The 17,026-nt window shown below is 35.9% G+C and overlaps 1 protein-coding gene across 3 annotated transcripts in view; it reads right to left on the reverse strand.

Annotated features, from left to right (window-relative positions):
• The window catches only part of BMAL2 (basic helix-loop-helix ARNT like 2), an 86,631-nt gene that overhangs the window by 38,275 nt on the left and 31,330 nt on the right, over positions 1-17,026 (reverse strand). For 2 of the 3 annotated variants that reach the window (XR_003437766.1, XM_027129379.1), the window contains exons 2-3: positions 8,658-8,808; positions 1,034-1,075 (exon numbers count right to left, since the gene is read on the reverse strand). Coding sequence is in view for 2 of the 3 variants with exons in the window: in XM_027129379.1 (XP_026985180.1) it covers positions 1,034-1,075; positions 8,658-8,808 (193 nt within the window). In the remaining variant the exon portion in view is untranslated. The remainder of the gene's footprint in view (positions 1-1,033; positions 1,076-8,657; positions 8,809-17,026) is intronic. The other variant, XM_027129380.1, reaches the window with a different exon arrangement.

The following is a 17,026-nucleotide window of genomic DNA, read 5'->3' on the forward strand; positions in this document are numbered from 1 at the left end:
TGAAATAGCCAGTTTTTGAATAAGGTACTTTACTTGAAGGAGGTGCACCTGAAGAGACTTCTTAAAGAATTTTATTAAAGAAGGGCATGTTTACCCAGAGGCAAGTTCTCTGCTTAATAACTTATCAGGGCTCTGGCTCTTAATTCTGTGAACTGTTACTGTCACTTTGAACCATGTCAGTGTTCTGCAGAGTCATATTAAAAAAAAAAAAAAAACCAGAATAAATGGAGAAAAAGCAAAACTGAGATCTGGCCATGTGTAGGGAAAAAAACTTGTTGACGTTGAAAGAATATGATGAAACAAGTGACAGACTTTATGGTGATGGTTCCTAATAATCAGACACTCCTTGTAAGTAATTCTGATTTGCTTATTGGATGCATTAGGTTTTCTCTAGTGCTTCAAGAAAGTAATAGTTGTTTTCAATAAATAGCTATTCTGAGAAAAATTTAAAGACACGTAAGCCAAAATGTTATTCAAGTAGATGGAGAAAAAAGGTATAATGTATCTGATGATGGTACCAGATGATTTTGTTTTGTTTTGTTTTTAGAACTGTATTTATTTCCAGTCACTCCTACTCCTTCACCCTGAGTGGCTGCATTACTTCAAGGCAGGGGTCTCTGGCTCCGTGGAGAAGGAAATGAGTTCCCATTTCAGACTTCCTATGCTGAAAGGTGGTCCAGCAGGGCTGAGGGAGCTCGGGAATGCTCTGGACTCAGGGCAGGCAGGCACGCGGCAGGGACCCTGCCCTGTGGGATCTGCCTGGCTTCTCAGACAGAGAAGCAGAACTGCTGGCATCACCCACCTGACTCCCTGCATGCCTTCCAGAGCTGGAAATGAGCTCATTAGAGCAAAAGGAACTTATGAGCGCCACAATTTGGGCCTGAGGTATCTGCATCTTCTCAGAGCAGAACATATGAGAAAAAGCTAATATTCATGAATCCATTCTATCTTGACATCACCATTTGCTTTAGCTAATGGTCTACATGTGCGACCTCTCCCACCCACCGTGTACCCTCTCAACAGTTCAGTATACCTGAAGGACTTCATTTTTACTTGTTGTTCACCATCTTCCATTCTACAAAAAAGCAGGATAAAATATCAAACTACATGAAACAGATTTTTGGTAATTCTTGAGAAATAAATGTGGGATTAAGTCCAATCATCCTAATTCCTATTAAGTCTTTAGTTATACGTGCTACCCTGAGCTCCTAATTGAAACAATTATTACTGTCTGCATGGGCTGCTCTCCTACTAAAGCTGACAAGTGCCTCATCCCCATCAGGTAACAAAACTATGTGAACTGACAATGAATGATAATTACCGTTCTATTTAGAAATTATCCCATGCCAATCTTGAAAAGGAATATAATGTTCATAGAAATAACATTAAATAAAATAGCTATTTTTAAAACAATTGATGGATTAGCCAAAAATTTTATAATAGCTCTATTAAAATAGCCTGAAAATACATTAAGAATCTCAGATCTTTAATCAAAAGGAATTCATTTTACCTGAAAATTCATCTAGATGGTAAGAAATATTTTTAAAAACTGGAAACCGATCACTTGCCAATAATATTAATTTTCACATTAGTATATGCCTTAGCAGAATATACTAAATGTATATATATGTGTGTATAAATATTTATATATACATATACATACATACATGTGCTATATCGGTGTGTGTTTATTCATTCAGAAATGCAGTCGCCAGACCACTACCAAAGTGAAATATACTGATGGTGATAGAATACTTTCCACATTAAAAAACTATGCAGAAGGAATAGGTCTTTTTAAATATGTATTTTTAAAAATACATTCCCAAATGTATCACTTTTTTGAAAGGGCATTTTAAAAATTCAGGGCAAAGCACCCATAATCTCATCTGGAAATAACCACAGTCAATATTTCAATGGGTCTCCCTCCAATCTCTTTCCTAGACATGTGTCTAGATACATACAAAAAACAGCTTTGACTATTTTACTTAGCTATGGGGGTGGTGGTGGGGCATGGGAGGATATTTATGTAGATGTGTATTATATATATATGTGTATATATATAAAATAAACAAAATTCAGATCATAGTGTAAAATTTTTCATGTCTTGCCTTATTCACTTAATGCTGTAACATAAATATTTTCCCATAGCTTCAAATATTCTTGGAGAATATGATTTGTAATGATTACATAGTGGCCCATTGGTTAGCTACACTATAATTTATTTAATAATTTTCTATTATTAGATATCTCAATATTCTAATTTTTCAATATTATAAATAGTATGACTAATACTATTGTGGTACATGCATCTTTGATGATTCTCCTGGGATAAACCCTTAGACAAACAATTTACGGATAACTATTTTAAGGCTTCTGACTCATCTTGCCAAATTTCCCTCTTAGACGACTCAACAATGATCATTTTCCAGGCTTTGAAAAAAGTTTGACCTACCTTTGAACTATTTTATTCATGTGGTGTATTTTATTTGAGGTTTCAAGAATATTTTTTTCTTACAAAAGATAAATATATGCTGTTTATAGAAAAGTTAATAAAATTTATGAACAGATGCATATAAATATTCCAAATAAAAAAGGACCACTAAGATAAAACCTTAATCAAAGGATGCTTTTCCTTATCACTGTCTAAATAAATAGCTTTGATGATAGTTTATCAAAAATATTTTCACATGTGTTATTTCATTCTCACAGCATTTAAGAATCATGTAGTTATTACTATCCCCGATTTTACAGATGAAGGAATTGAGGCCCAGTAAGGTTAACGACCGCTCAAGGTCACAGACCTAACAGGAGGCCAGTGAAACTTATTCTATGCTGGCTGGTGTGCCTTCCTCTATGCCTTGATCATTGTCAGCCTGCTCTGTGGTATAAAATTAAACAGCTTCTTTGAAGCAAAAGAGAGGGTTAGATTAAGTCAGCTTCTTTTTTTTTTCTCTTTTCTGCCTGACTTCATATTTATGGACTAAAACATAAAATAATTATATAGATGAATGATTTTCTTCCTAATGGTCTGGAACTATATATACATATACATTACTTCAATCTCAAAAGGTAAAGTTTGGCTGTTTTAAATCATGATTTTGCTTTGATTATACGTGTTTTAGCAAATTAACTCACTGACTGAACTTGCCTCCTTGGTGAAATCCAAACCTATTGTACTTAGGAAACCCAAATACACTTTTAACGGTCCCCTGCAGAACAGAATAAAGGCACGACGTTGTCAGTCATATAATTCATTTCTTCGTTTGCAGCACGCACCTAGATAATTAGTAAATTTGCTCTTTGTATTTTTCTCCATGCTGGCATTTGGTCTACAGTCATAATATTTTATTTATGAATTTTAATAAGCTCTCTGATATTAATAACATTCACATTATTTAGATGCATTTTCTTAGTGTAGCATCTTATATCACAGTAACATAATTTTTCCAAAACACAGTGCAAGCTTTCCTTGAAAACTACTTTCACTGCATTTTGAATCCCTAAATCAACGAAACACAAACAAAATTGGAAGCAAATATGGTCAAAACAGCCTCCAGATTTTCTGTTTTCTTTTTTTTTCTTTCTTTCTTTTTTTTTTTTTTGTGGTATGCGGGCTTCTCACTGTTGTGCCCTCTCTCGTTGCGGAGCACAGGCTCCGGACGCGCAGGCTCAGCGGCCATGGCTCACGGGCCCAGCCGCTCCACGGCATGTGGGATCTTCCCGGACCAGGGCACGAACCTGTGTCCCCGGCATCGGCAGGTGGACTCTCAACCACTGCACCACCAGGGAAGCCCCAAATTTGCTGCTTTCTATGCCTTTCTCTTTTTAAAATTTTCTTCCTTCGGTTTCTGAGACGTCGCTCCCACTTCAGAGCCTTGTCTCCTCACCTTCTGGGTAGGCGTCCCCTCCTCCCTGAGCCCCCCAGTCTTCCCACTCCATACATGCATCCATGCCAGTCCACTTGCTCTCTGTACATTAATGGTGTCTGAATCTCCATCTCCAGGCCAGGCCTCAACCCTGAGTTCCAGACCTTCATATCCATCCACCTGCTTGAAGATCCCATAAACATCACACTCTCATTGTGGCCAAAACTGAACTCATCATCTTTCCCTCAGCCTCTGTGAACGAAAATACCATCCTCCATCTAGGTGTCCAAGTCAGAAAACCTGGATGCTTCTTACATTTCCGCTCCCCCCCATGAACAAGCACGAAATCTTAGAGATTCTATCTTCTAAATGTGCCATAATGTGTCCCTCCCTTTCCATGCCCTTCCTGCCTAGGGCCACTCTCTTGGACCAATGCCCAGAAAAACCTATTCCCTAGCAAACATCTCTCAGCTGTTTTCTCTGCCTGCTGGATTTTCCTCCTTCAGCCCATCCTCCATGCTGTTTCCAGCGTGGTCCTTTCAAAATATAAATCTGTACCACTTCACACTTACTATGATAACTTTTTTTTTAATGGAAAATAACAAGTGCCAGCAAGAAAACGGAGAAATTGAATCCCTCACACATTTCTGGTGGGAACGTAAAATGGTGCAGGCACTGTGGAAACCAGTTTGGTGGTTCCTCAAAAACTAAACATAGAATTACCATCTGAGGGGCTTCCCTGGTGGCGCAGTGGTTAAGAACTCGCCTGCCAATGCAGGGGACATGGGTTCGAGCCCTGGTCTGGGAAGATTCCACATGCTGCGGAGCACCTAAGCCCATGCTCTACAACTACTGAGCCTGTGCTCTAGAGTCTGCGAGCCACAACTACTGAGCCCCTGAGCCACAACTACTGAGCCCGCATGCTACAACTACCGAAACCCGTGCGCCTAGAGCCCATGCTCCGCAACAAGAGAAGCCACCACAATGAGAAACTCGCACACCACAACAAAGACTAGCCCCCGCTTGCTGCAACTAGAGAAAGCCCGCACACAAGCAACGAAGACCCAATGCAACCAAAAATAAATAAATAATTAATTTTAAAAACTGATGAATCTCCAAAAAAAAGAAAAAACAATTACCATCTGACCCAGCAATTTTACTCATAGGTGTATACCCAAAAGAATCGAACGCAGGGACTCAGATACTTGTACACCAATGTTCACAGCAGCATTATTCACAATAGCCAAAGGGTGGGCACAACCCAAATATCCACCAAAAAGTGAATGGTTAAGCAAAATGTGGTATATACATACAATGGGATATTATTTAGCTGTAAAAAAGAATGAAATCCTAATACATGCTACAACGTAGGTAGAATTTGAAAACATTACACTAAGTGAGATAAGCCAGAGACAAAAGGACAAATATTGTATGATTCCAATTATGTGAAATGTCTAGAACAGGCAAATTCTTAGAGCTAGAAAGTAGGCTAGAGGTTACCAGGGGCTGGGGGAAAAGGGGGTATGGAGAACTACTGTTTAGTGGGTACCGTGTTTCTGACTGGGGTGATGAAAAAGCTTCAGAAACAGTGGTGATAGCTGTACACACCATGAGTGTAATTAATGCCATTTAATTGTACACTTAAAAGTGGTTAAAACAGCAAATTTTATGTTACATATATTTTACTACAATAAAACGTTTTTTTAAAAAGTGCAAAGACATGCAAAGTTTTAAAAATGTAATCTGATCAAGCTCTTCTCATGCTTAAAATCCTTCCATTTTCCTTACTGCATTCAAGACACTTTTCAGATTCTTTAGCAAAGACACTTTTCTGACGCTTTAGTTCCGCAGAGGTTCATGACCTAGTCCACGTTTACCCCTCAAGTCTCATAGCCCACCCACCTCACCTCCTGGTGTGCCCTCTGCTCTACTGTGACAACCACGTGTTTCCTGATCAAGCAGTGCGCTGCTTCATACTCTGTGCTTCTGCACAGCTGTTCCTTCTGCCTAAAGTACCTTCTCTACTCCTGCTCTGAATGGCTCATTTCCATTCTTCATTCAAAACTTAGCTTAAGTCAACATCTCCAGGAAGCTGTCCTTCACTCTGATCCCAATATTATGTAAATACCCAACTTTCCTTGTTGCCATAATACCTAGGGTCCCCCTTATGGAAGCTATCATGATGTGCAATAACTATTTGTATCTTTCCCATTTGTACAAGTTTCTTGTATCTTATCTGTGTGTCTCCCACCTGGTCTACTGGGTATCATATAGCAGGTACTCAGTAAATGTTAATGACTACCTTCCAGGGTATCTTCATCAATGACTGTTTTAAAGAACCAGCTCTCCACTCAAACCCAACAGTGCTGCAGAAAGGGTGAACCTTCTCATATATTCTTCTTTGTTTAAATATATCCAACACTTGGAGGCTCCACCAATGAAATCAACTTCATGCCCCAAGTCTCTGGGAAGGATGCTATACAGTCAGTACTTCGTAAAATCCATAAAGTACTTTGACATCCCTCATTTCATTAGAGAGAATGGAAAATGGTGGGATGAAAGAAGGATTGGGGCAGAATGGAGAAGCTCTGGGATAGACAATGGGCAAATCAGTAGGGTGTACGCTCTCTTTCTGCTGCTACTATATGCCGTCTTCAAGTAGGAATTATGTCAAATGATAGTCCAGGACTTACCTGCTGCCACTGGATGCTGGTATTTCTACCCTTGTTGAAAGGAGATAGGAAAAGGGATTCTGAGAAAGTTTTTCCACCACTTTTTCTTTCATGATTCCTGACCTGGAAGGAGGGAGGCCTTGGGTCACCCCTACCAGACATGCTGGAAAACGGACAGCATGGTTGTCCTCATGTGCTAGAAGCACCCTCCCCTCCAGTTGCAGAGAAACAGGAACCAGGGTGTAATGAGGAAACTACCACACTGACAATCAGGCATTCCAGCTAGCTGGATAATGTTGGGCAAGGCACTTGATATTTCTGAGTTCCAGCTGCTTCATTTTCTAAAATGCAGGTAATTGACTAAATAATCTCTAGTGTTGCCTTCTGCCAAAAAAATCATTATCTGTCATTACTTTGCATGTTTCTAGTATTTCCCGTGTCACTGCCCTCATTTTCCCATTCACTCTCAAAACCACTATAAGGTCTCAACCATGCCCCTACGTCGCGTAAAATCATGTGACTCTAGTTCTCACTTGAAAGCCACATTCTTATTTAGATATTAAGAAAGAACAACGGTGCTTATGATTCTAAAGAAAATAAAAAAGGACTGACGGTCACTTCTAGCTCGAGGTGAATGGGGACTAACTAACTGATAGCCTAGGATGTAGCACAGCAAACAGTTCTAGATAGACTGGCACTTGATCAACTGTAGTTATTTACAATCATCCACATTATTGGAAAAGACTAAGAGAATACAGACAACCAAAAGCAGTAGATAATCCTCAAGTCATTTATAGGTGTCTTGGGAAGTGTGTTGGTACTTATATTTGAATAACACTGAATCTGCTGTCTTGGAAACTGAAGCTGAAGTATATAAAGTGTCCTAGGAAGGACTGAGTCATAAAGAGCTATGATGTTTCATTACGTCCTCATCCTGTCCCCCACTCAGGATTTTTCCCTTCGTTCATGATTTACATAAAGTACCAGCCTAAAATGAATTGCTTCAGATTGCTATATTTACTGTGCCCTATTACTTCCACCAGATCAACCCCAGCCTTGGGGAGGTCATTAAAGAATATTTGGGACTGCAAGCTGCATTAGGCAATAAAAATGAACCAAGAGATAGTAAGTATTCTCAACATTGATTGTATAATCTACTTGGCTTACTAAACAGGGAAAACAAGAGTCTTATTTGATTAAAGTCGCCACAGATAACCAAGGGTTGGTTGTTACATGAATGGTAAGTAAGGAAAGAAGCAAGTGGTGATTATTATTGTAAGCCAAACATGCAAGAAGATGTTCTCCTCAAAGTCAAGTATTTCAATTAGGAAGGCAAATATCTTCCTGTGACCATAAATGTTAAGCAAATTAACCTCCAGTTGACCTTCCTGGATACCTAATAACCTTCAGAGTTGGATCAGTCAATGACAGAGGTGGCAGCTGGGTGGATAAATAATTGACCCTATCCAGATTTTTAATTACCATGTAATTAAAAATAATGATTTAAAAAGTAGTCTTTTTCTAAAGAAGATGTGGTATATACAACAGAATACTACTCAGCTGTAAAAAACAATGAAATGATGCCTTGTGCAGCTACATGGATGGACCTACAGATTATCATACTAAGCGAAGTAAGTCAGGAAGAGAAAGATACCATATGATATCACTTACATGTGGAATCTAAAATATGACACAAATGAACTTATCTACGAAACAGAAATAGACTCACAGCCATTGAGAACAGACTTGTGGTTGCCAAGGAGGGGTAGGGGGAGGGTTGGATTGGGAGTTCGGGACTAGCAGATGCAAACTATTACATATAGAATGGATAAACAACAAGGTCCTACTGTATAGCACAGGGAACTATATTCAATATCCTGTGCTAAACCATAATAGAAAAGAATATGAAAAAGAATATGTATGTATATGTATAACTGAATCACTTTGCTGTACACCAGAAACTAACAACATTGTAAATCAACTAAACTTCAATAAAATAAATAAATAAATAAAAAGAAACTAAAGGTTTTAATTTGTTTTTAAAAGAAAAAAAAGTAATATTTTTCTTTCTTCCCTGGAGTCGAAGATTTCTTGGGGTTAGAAGAACAAATTCACTTACTGAGATGGGTCTGAATCACTCCCTTTTCGTTTTCTTGGAAACTCTGTCACATGTGGGCTGAAGGATCCAATAGTTGCTGGTTTTGTCCATGGGCTCAGATGACTGGAAACCATGGCAGCAATGCACTGGTTCCCTTCGATCAACACTTTACCTATGAGACATAAAGCACAATAAGGCATCTATTTGAAACACTGACTTTTACTTTATACATATCCATATCCCACATTTTAAATGGCTTTTTACTTTGATATTTTAAAATGTCAACTAAACAGCAACATAACATAGAATGAAAGACTAATCATGTACACCCAAATATTAGTTAGAAATGTATTGTTAGTCTATATTTTTAAGTTTATTTTCCCTATCTAATTGGAAAAAAATATATGGATATTGTAGGAAATATGAAAAACACAAAAGAGTAGAAAGGAAGGGGGAAAACCAAATCTCACCAACTAATATTACTATTTAGAATTACTTCCTTGTAGAATTTCTTCTACAGTTGTTATTATAGTAATTGAAGTCATAGCGTATACTCTGCATTATTTGCATATCATTGTGATAATAACGTTACAGTGTTATTACAAAATCTTTATAAATGATTCTAATGGCTGCATAATATACCATCGTGTAGCTGTGTGCTACTTAACCACTCTTCTATTGTTGGAATGTATATTTGGTTTTTTTTCACTATCATAAATATGTATGGTGCTTTTATCTATGTGTATAAAACTTTTTATCTACTGGTTATTTCTGTTCATCTTCTAGTTATTATTATTATTTTTGGGGGACAGCATCCCAGAAATGAGTTAACAAGGGTAAGGGACATGAATATTTTTAACCCTGAATTGCTAAATATGATAGTAAAATCCTTTTAGTCTAAACTGTAGTCTACCAAATGTTTTATAAAATGTAAAAATCAGAATCGCTGAACTAAAAATAACTTATAGTCTAAATGTAGGCCTCTCTGAATATATTTCTCATATTAAAATTGACCTCACAAGTTTAAACTCATTTGCACCTTATAACATAGACTGAAATATATAAGCAATATTTACAAGGAGAATGCAATACATCTTACAGTAAGAGTGGGAGCTTTTTAACACATCTCTAGCAGTAACTGATAGAGTGAGCATTCAAAAATAATGATAGAAATCTGATCCACACAACAGACAAGCTTGATATGACAGACATATATAGACCACTATACCTAGCAGCTTCAAAATCCAGTGTTGTTTGTTTTGAGGTACCCATGGGGCATTTATACTGGACCAAAAAGATTGATATTACACATGAAACATTTTCTGACTACAATGTAATTATGCTAGACACCATAAAAAGATTGAAATTTAATGAGCTAATAATTTATTTTAAGAAATTAGGAAAAGAAGACTAAAATAAATCTAAAGAATTAGGAGAAAATCATTAAAATAATACCAGAAATAATGAAATAGAATACAAATTAGTACAGATCAAAAAAGCTAAACATAGGTTCTTCCAAAACATTGGAAACTCTAATAACCTTATGGCAAGATTTTTCCAAAAAAAGGAAAGAGGGAATAAATGAATAAAGATAGGAATGAAGATGGGGTCATAATTTTAGATGCTCTAGAGATATAAAAGATAAAAATAGATAAATTCTCATGAATTTAGAAAAACATTATTCTAAAAATTTGAAAATTTAGATGAAATGGAAGAATTTGTAGGGGATTTTTTTTTATTGAGGTATAGTCGATTCACAATATGTAATTGTGACACACTAATTGTGTTAGTTTCAGGTGTACAGCAAAGCGATTCGATTGTACATATATATAATATATGTACTTTTTCAGGTTCTTCTCCATTAGAGGTTATTACAAGATATTGAATATAGTTCCCTCTGCTATACAGTAAATCCTTGTTATTTATCTATTTTATACATAGAAGTGAGTATCTGTTAATCCCATACTCCTAATTTATCCCTCCTCCCACTTTGTCTTTGGTAACTATAAGTTTGTTTTCTATGTCTGTGAGTCTGTTTTGTAAATAAATTTATTTGTTATTACTTTTAAGATTCTACATATAAATAGATCATATATTTGTCCCTAGAGAACTTTAACTGACAGAAAACGAAGCAAAGAGAAATAAAAACCTGCATATTCCTATATTCTTTCTTACACATACTATCCCAATATATAGTAAACTCAACTCTTTTTATGAGGCTTATAGAAATTTGATATTAAAATTCAACAATGGCAATACAATAAAGGATAACTATAGGCCCATCTCATTCATGAACAAAGATACAAAAATCTTAACAAAATATTAGCAAACAAAATTCAGAAATGTATAAAGAGAATAACCCATCATGACCAAGACAGCTTTATCCCTGGAACACAAGACTGGTTTAATATTAGTAAATTAATGAATATAATTTACCACAATAGCAGCTTAGTGGAAAAATATGATTATCCTAATAGATTCAGAAATATTAATGAAGAAACACTGAAAGAATTCTTTTTGCAATCCGAAACAAGAAGATCTTTTATCAGTACCCCTTTCAACACTGTATTAGAAGAATTGCTAGTAGAATAAGGCAAGAAAACAATATATGAAGTATAAGAATTGGAAAGGAAGAAAAAAAATTTGTCGTTATTGGGAAATGACGATTGAGAATACAAAAAACAAAATAATCAACGTATAAATTATTAAAACTAGGGAGTGTATCAAGGTTGACTGTTTGTAAAGTCAATATATAAAAATCAACTGCTTTTCTAATCACCAGCAACAAACTATAAGAAAATGATATTTTAAAAAACATAATTTATAATAACTTCAAAAAATATATAGTACCTAAAGAATAAATGTATTTAGAATAAATGTATAACCTAATAAAAGTATACAAGGTCTTTCTGGAGAAAATTATAAAAATTTATTTAAAATATTGAAAAAGATTCAAATAAATGGAAACATACACCATGCTTATGTACTGGAGGTCTCAATATCAAAGATGTCAATTCTCCTAAAATAGATGTGTAATTCCTCTCAAAATATTTTTTTTGGTGGGACTTCACAAGCTGAATATAAAATGCACATGGAAGTGCCATGAGTTATGAACAGCTAAGGGAAATGTGGGAGAACTGGACCTCTCATATATCAAGACATTATAAAGCTATGGCAATTAAGACAGTGTGGTATTGGTGCAGAGATAGACCAAAGGAAAAGAACGGAGAGCCCAGACATGTAAATATGGATATCTGCTAAATGTCAGAGATGGAATTTTCAGATCAATGTGAGGAGACCAGCTTTTTACTAAACAGTCCTGGGCCAACTGATTTTCTCTATGGAAAAGAATAAAACCAGATCCCCTACTACCATATGCCAAATATAAAAACCAAACCAAATATAAACATTCAACTCAACTGGATTGAAGACCTAAATGTAAAAGGCCAAAATAAACAGAGAATACTCTGAAGGAGAAAGAATATCTCTGTTACTGGCGTAGAAAGAATTTCCCAAAACAAAAACTAAAAACAATAAAGGAAAAGACTGATCAATTCAATCTTCTTAAAATTAAGTTAACGTTGATCAAAAGACACTATAAAAAGAATAAAACCGCAAGTCACAGACTGGGAGAAGATGTTTGTTACACACATAAACAATAAAGTGTTACCATGTAGACTGTATAAAGAATGCCTTTGCATCATTAAGAAAAAGACCAACACAAAAACCCAGCAGAAAACTGGATAAAAGACTTTAATGGGCACTTCATAAAAGAAATTCTAATTGTCAGTACAAAAATGAAAAGATACTCAACCTCATTAGTAATCAGGAAAATCCAAAGTAAACTATAGTGATAGACTATATACCCATCTAATGGCTACAAATGAAAAGTTTGATGATACCAAGTGTAAGTGAGAAAACAGAGCAATGGAAAGAGAAACGGAACACTCATGCTCTGTTGGTGGGAAAGTACATTGCTACAACACTTTGGAAACCTTTTTTGCATTACTTAATAAAGTAGAACACATGCAAATAATCTGGTTTAGCATTTCACTTCTAAGTATATGGAAAATTCTTAATATATCTAAAGAGATATGTACAAGAAATACATTCACAGCATTGCTTGCAGTTGAACAACAAAAAATAATGAGAACTGGAAACTATAATTTCCATCAACAGATGGATAAATTGCTTATTCATTGAATGGAATACCAAGAATAGTAAAAATGAATAAAGTACTGATATACTCAGCATGGATGAATCTCAAAATAATGATGCTAGGTAAAAAAAAAAAAGTCACAGACAAAACAGTAGCATGTTTTTTAAAAAACTGCATAAAGTTCAAAAGCAGGTAAAACTAATATGTTTTTACTGATATCTACATAGGTTACCTCACTATATAGAAAAGAAAGGGAACAGCTAACACAAAAGTTAGAATTCTCTTTGGGAGAAGAAAGCGGGGTGCAATCAGTGAGGGATATACAGGTACTTTTTTTTTTTTTTTTTTGCTTTTTTTCTGTTGAGGTAGGTTCCCTCTATGACCACTTTCTGGAGAGTTTTTATCATAACTGGGTGTTGAATTTTGTCAAAAGCTTTTTCTGCATCTATTGAGATGATCGTATGGCTTTTATTCTTCAATTTGTTAATATGGTGTATCACATTGATTGATTTGCATATATTGAAGAACCCTTGCATCCGTGGGATAAATCCCACTTGATCACGGTGCATGATCCTTTTAATGTGTTGTCAGATTCTGTATGCTAGTATTTTGTTGAGGATTTTTGCATCTATATTCATCAGTGATATTGGTCTGTAATTTTCCTTTTTTGTAGTATCTTTGTCTGGTTTTGGTATCAGGGTGATGGCGGCCTCATACAATGAGTTTGGGAGTGTTCCTTCCTCTGCAATTTTTGGGAAGAGTTTGAGAAGGATGGGTGTTAGTTCTTCTCTAAATGTTTCATAGAATTCACCTGTGAAGCCATCTGGTCCTGGACTTTTGTTTGTTGGAAGATTTTTAATCACAGTTTCAATTTCATTACTTGTGATTGGTCTGTTCATATTTTCTATTTCTTCCTGGTTCAGTCTTGGAAGGTTATACCTTTCTAAGAATTTGTCCATTTCTTCCAGGTTGTCCATTTTATTGCCATAGAGTTGCCTGTAGTAGTCTCTTAGGATGCTTTGCATTTCTGCGGTCTGTTGTAACTTCTCCTTTTACATTTCTGTTTTTATTGATTTGAGTCCTCTCCCTCTTTTTCTTGACAAGTCTGGCTAATGGTTTAGCAATTTTGTTTATCTTCTCAAAGAACCAGCTTTTAGTTTTATTGATCTTTGCTTCTATTTCATTTATTTCTGCTCTGATCTTTATGATTTCTTTCCTTCTGCTAACTTTGGGTTTCGTTTGTTCTTCTTTCCCTAGTTTCTTTAGGTGTAAGGTTAGATTGTTTATTTGAGATTTTTCTTGTTTCTAGACGTAGGCTTGTATAGCTATAAATTTCCCTCTTAGAACTGCTTTTGATGCATCCCATAGGTTTTGGATCATCGTGTTTTCATTGCCATTTGTCTATAGGTATTTTTTGATTTCCTCTTTGATTTCTTCAGTGATCTCTTAGTTATTTAGTAACGTATTGCTTAGCCTCCATGTGTTTGTGTTTTTTTACATTTTTTTCCCTGTAATTCATTTCTAATCTCATAAACGTTGTGGTCAGAGAAGACGCTTGATATGATTTCAATTTTCTTAAATTTACTGAGGCTTGATTTGTGACCCAAGATGTGATCTATGCTGGAGAATGTTCTGCACGCACTTGAGAAGGAAGTATAATCTGCTGGTTTTGGATGGAATGTCCTATAAATATCAATTAAATCTATCTGGTCTATTATGTCATTTAAAGCTTCTGTTTCCTTATTTATTTTCATTTTGGATATCTGTCCATTGGTGTAAGTGAGGTGTTAAAAGTCCCCCACTATTATTGTGTTAATGTTGATTTCCTGTTTTATAGGTGTCAGCAGTTACCTTATGTATTAAGGTGCTCCTATGTTGGGTGCATATATAATTGTTATATCTTTTTCTTGGATTGATCTCTTGATCATTATGTAGTGTCCTTCTTGTCTCTTGTAACATTCTTTATTTTAAAGTCTATTTTATCTGATATGAGTATTGCTACTCCAGCTTTCTTTTGATTTCCATTTGCATGGAATATCTTTTTCCATGCCCTCACTTTCAGTCTGTATGTGTCCGTAGGTCTGAAGTGGGTCTCTTGTAGACAGCATATATATGGTTCTTGTTTTTGTACGCATTCAGCAAGCCTGTGTCGTTTGATTGGAGCATTTAATCCATTCACGTTTAAGGTAATTATCGATATGTATGTTCCTATTACCATTTTCTTAATTATTTTGGGTTTTTGTAGGTCCTTTTCCTCTCTTGTGTTTCCCACTTAGAGAAGTTCCTTTAGCATTTGTTGTAGAGCTGGTTTGGTGGTGCTGAATTCTCTTAGTTTTTGCTTGTCTGTAAAGCTTTTGATTTCTCCAGTGAATCTGAATGTGATTCTTGCGGAGTAGAGTAATCTTGGTTGTACGTTCCTCCCTTTCATCACTTTAAGTATATCATGCCACTCCCTTCTGGCTTGTAGAGTTTCTGCTGAGAAATCAGCTGTTATCCTTATGGGAGTTCCCTTGTATGTTATTTGTCGTTTTTCCCTTGCTGCTTTCAATAATTTTTCTTTGTCTTTAATTTTTGCCAATTTGATTAGTATGTGTCTCAGCGTGTTTCTCCTTGGGTTTATCCCGTATGGCACTCGCTGCACTTTCTGGACTTGAGTGGCTATTTCCTTTCCCGTGTTAGGGAAGTTTTCGACTATAATGTCTTCAAATATTTCTTCAGGTCCTTTCTCTCTCTCGTCTCCTTCTGGGACCCCTATAATGCGAATGTTGTTGCGTTTAATGTTGTTCCAGGGGTCTCTTAGGCTGTCTTCATTTCTTTTCATTCTTTTTTCTGTTTTCTGTTCCGCAGCAGTGAATTCCACCATTCTGTCTTTCACGACACTCATCCATTCTTCTGCCTCAGTTATTTTGCTACTGATTCCTTCTAGTGTAGTTTTCATTTCATTTATTGTATTGATCATCTCTGTTTGTTTGTTCTTTAATTCTTCTAGGTCTTTGTTAAATATTTCTTGCATCTTCTCGATCTTTGCCTCCATTCTTTTTCCGAGGTCCTGGATCATGTTCACTATCTTTATTCTGAATTCTTTTTCTGGAAGGTTGCCTATCTCCGCTTCATTTAGTTGTTTTTCTGGAGTTTTATCTTGTTCCTTCATCTGGTACATAGCACTCTGCCTTTTCATCTTGTCTATCTTTCTATGAATGTGGTTTTTGTTCCACAGGCTGCAGGATTGTAGTTCCTCCTGCATCTGCTGTCTGCCCCCTATACAGGTACTTCTAAGGAATTCATGTTCCACTTCTTAACCTAGGTGTGGGTTCACAGAGAATTGTTTTGTTTTCATCCTTTAAACTACATATGTAATTTTTACAGTCCTCTGTAGGTATAATGGATCTCACCATAAAGAAGGGAGGAGAATAATTTTACCGATGATTGTTGGGAATGAAGTTTCTAATTTACTATATCCCAAGACTTTTAGGCCTGGACTCTCTTCATGGGACCAATTCGGGACCATCAGATACCACATGAGATTAATTATGGTTTCAGCCCCTAGGCTTCCTTCTAATGTATTTTGAATGGCAGAACATCATCTGTCTCCAGAGAAAAATGTGGGGAAATTTACGAGATTAAATAGCAGATCAATAGGAAAAATTCACTATGTAATATTAGACCCCTCCCATTTCCCTCCCACCCCCCAACACAGACTCAAGCACAGACTCTTTCCCTCACATAAGTTCAAAACAGAAATAAAATGAAGATCCCTTTTTGCCTCTCATTCTAGAAGTCACGATCTCCACGTTTTAATCCTTCTTTCTTATTAACCTTGAAAATAAGAAATGGACTATCTTTAGGCAGGCAGAATAATATACTTCTTTTCATGAAATCAAATCTGAATCACCTAAGGGACTTATTTTTATATTCCTTAATGGGTGGGGGAGTATTGCCCCATAATTAGCTATGTTCCATCATGAAGCTATGTCAGTAGAAGTGTATTCAAAACAGGGCTTTCTGTAAACAAAAGGAAAAGATGGGTTAATGGGACTACGTAGCTCTGGAAGAAAGGATCTGTTCCTTGGAAACAATTCATGTAGTTGACTTTTATTTGTTAGGTGACTCACAATTTAAAGAGTAAAGCTTTCTTTTTAACCTTCCAGTTTACTTTCAACCTCCACATACACTTATGTAGAAGATGAGATCATGTGTTGAGAACTGAAATTTAACTCTGTTTTTATATAAC

Source organism: Aethalodelphis obliquidens, unplaced genomic scaffold (assembly GCF_003676395.1).
Source record: "Aethalodelphis obliquidens isolate GAN/ISIS:26980383/991018 unplaced genomic scaffold, ASM367639v1 scaffold36, whole genome shotgun sequence".
NCBI classification, from domain to species: domain Eukaryota; kingdom Metazoa; phylum Chordata; class Mammalia; order Artiodactyla; family Delphinidae; genus Aethalodelphis; species Aethalodelphis obliquidens.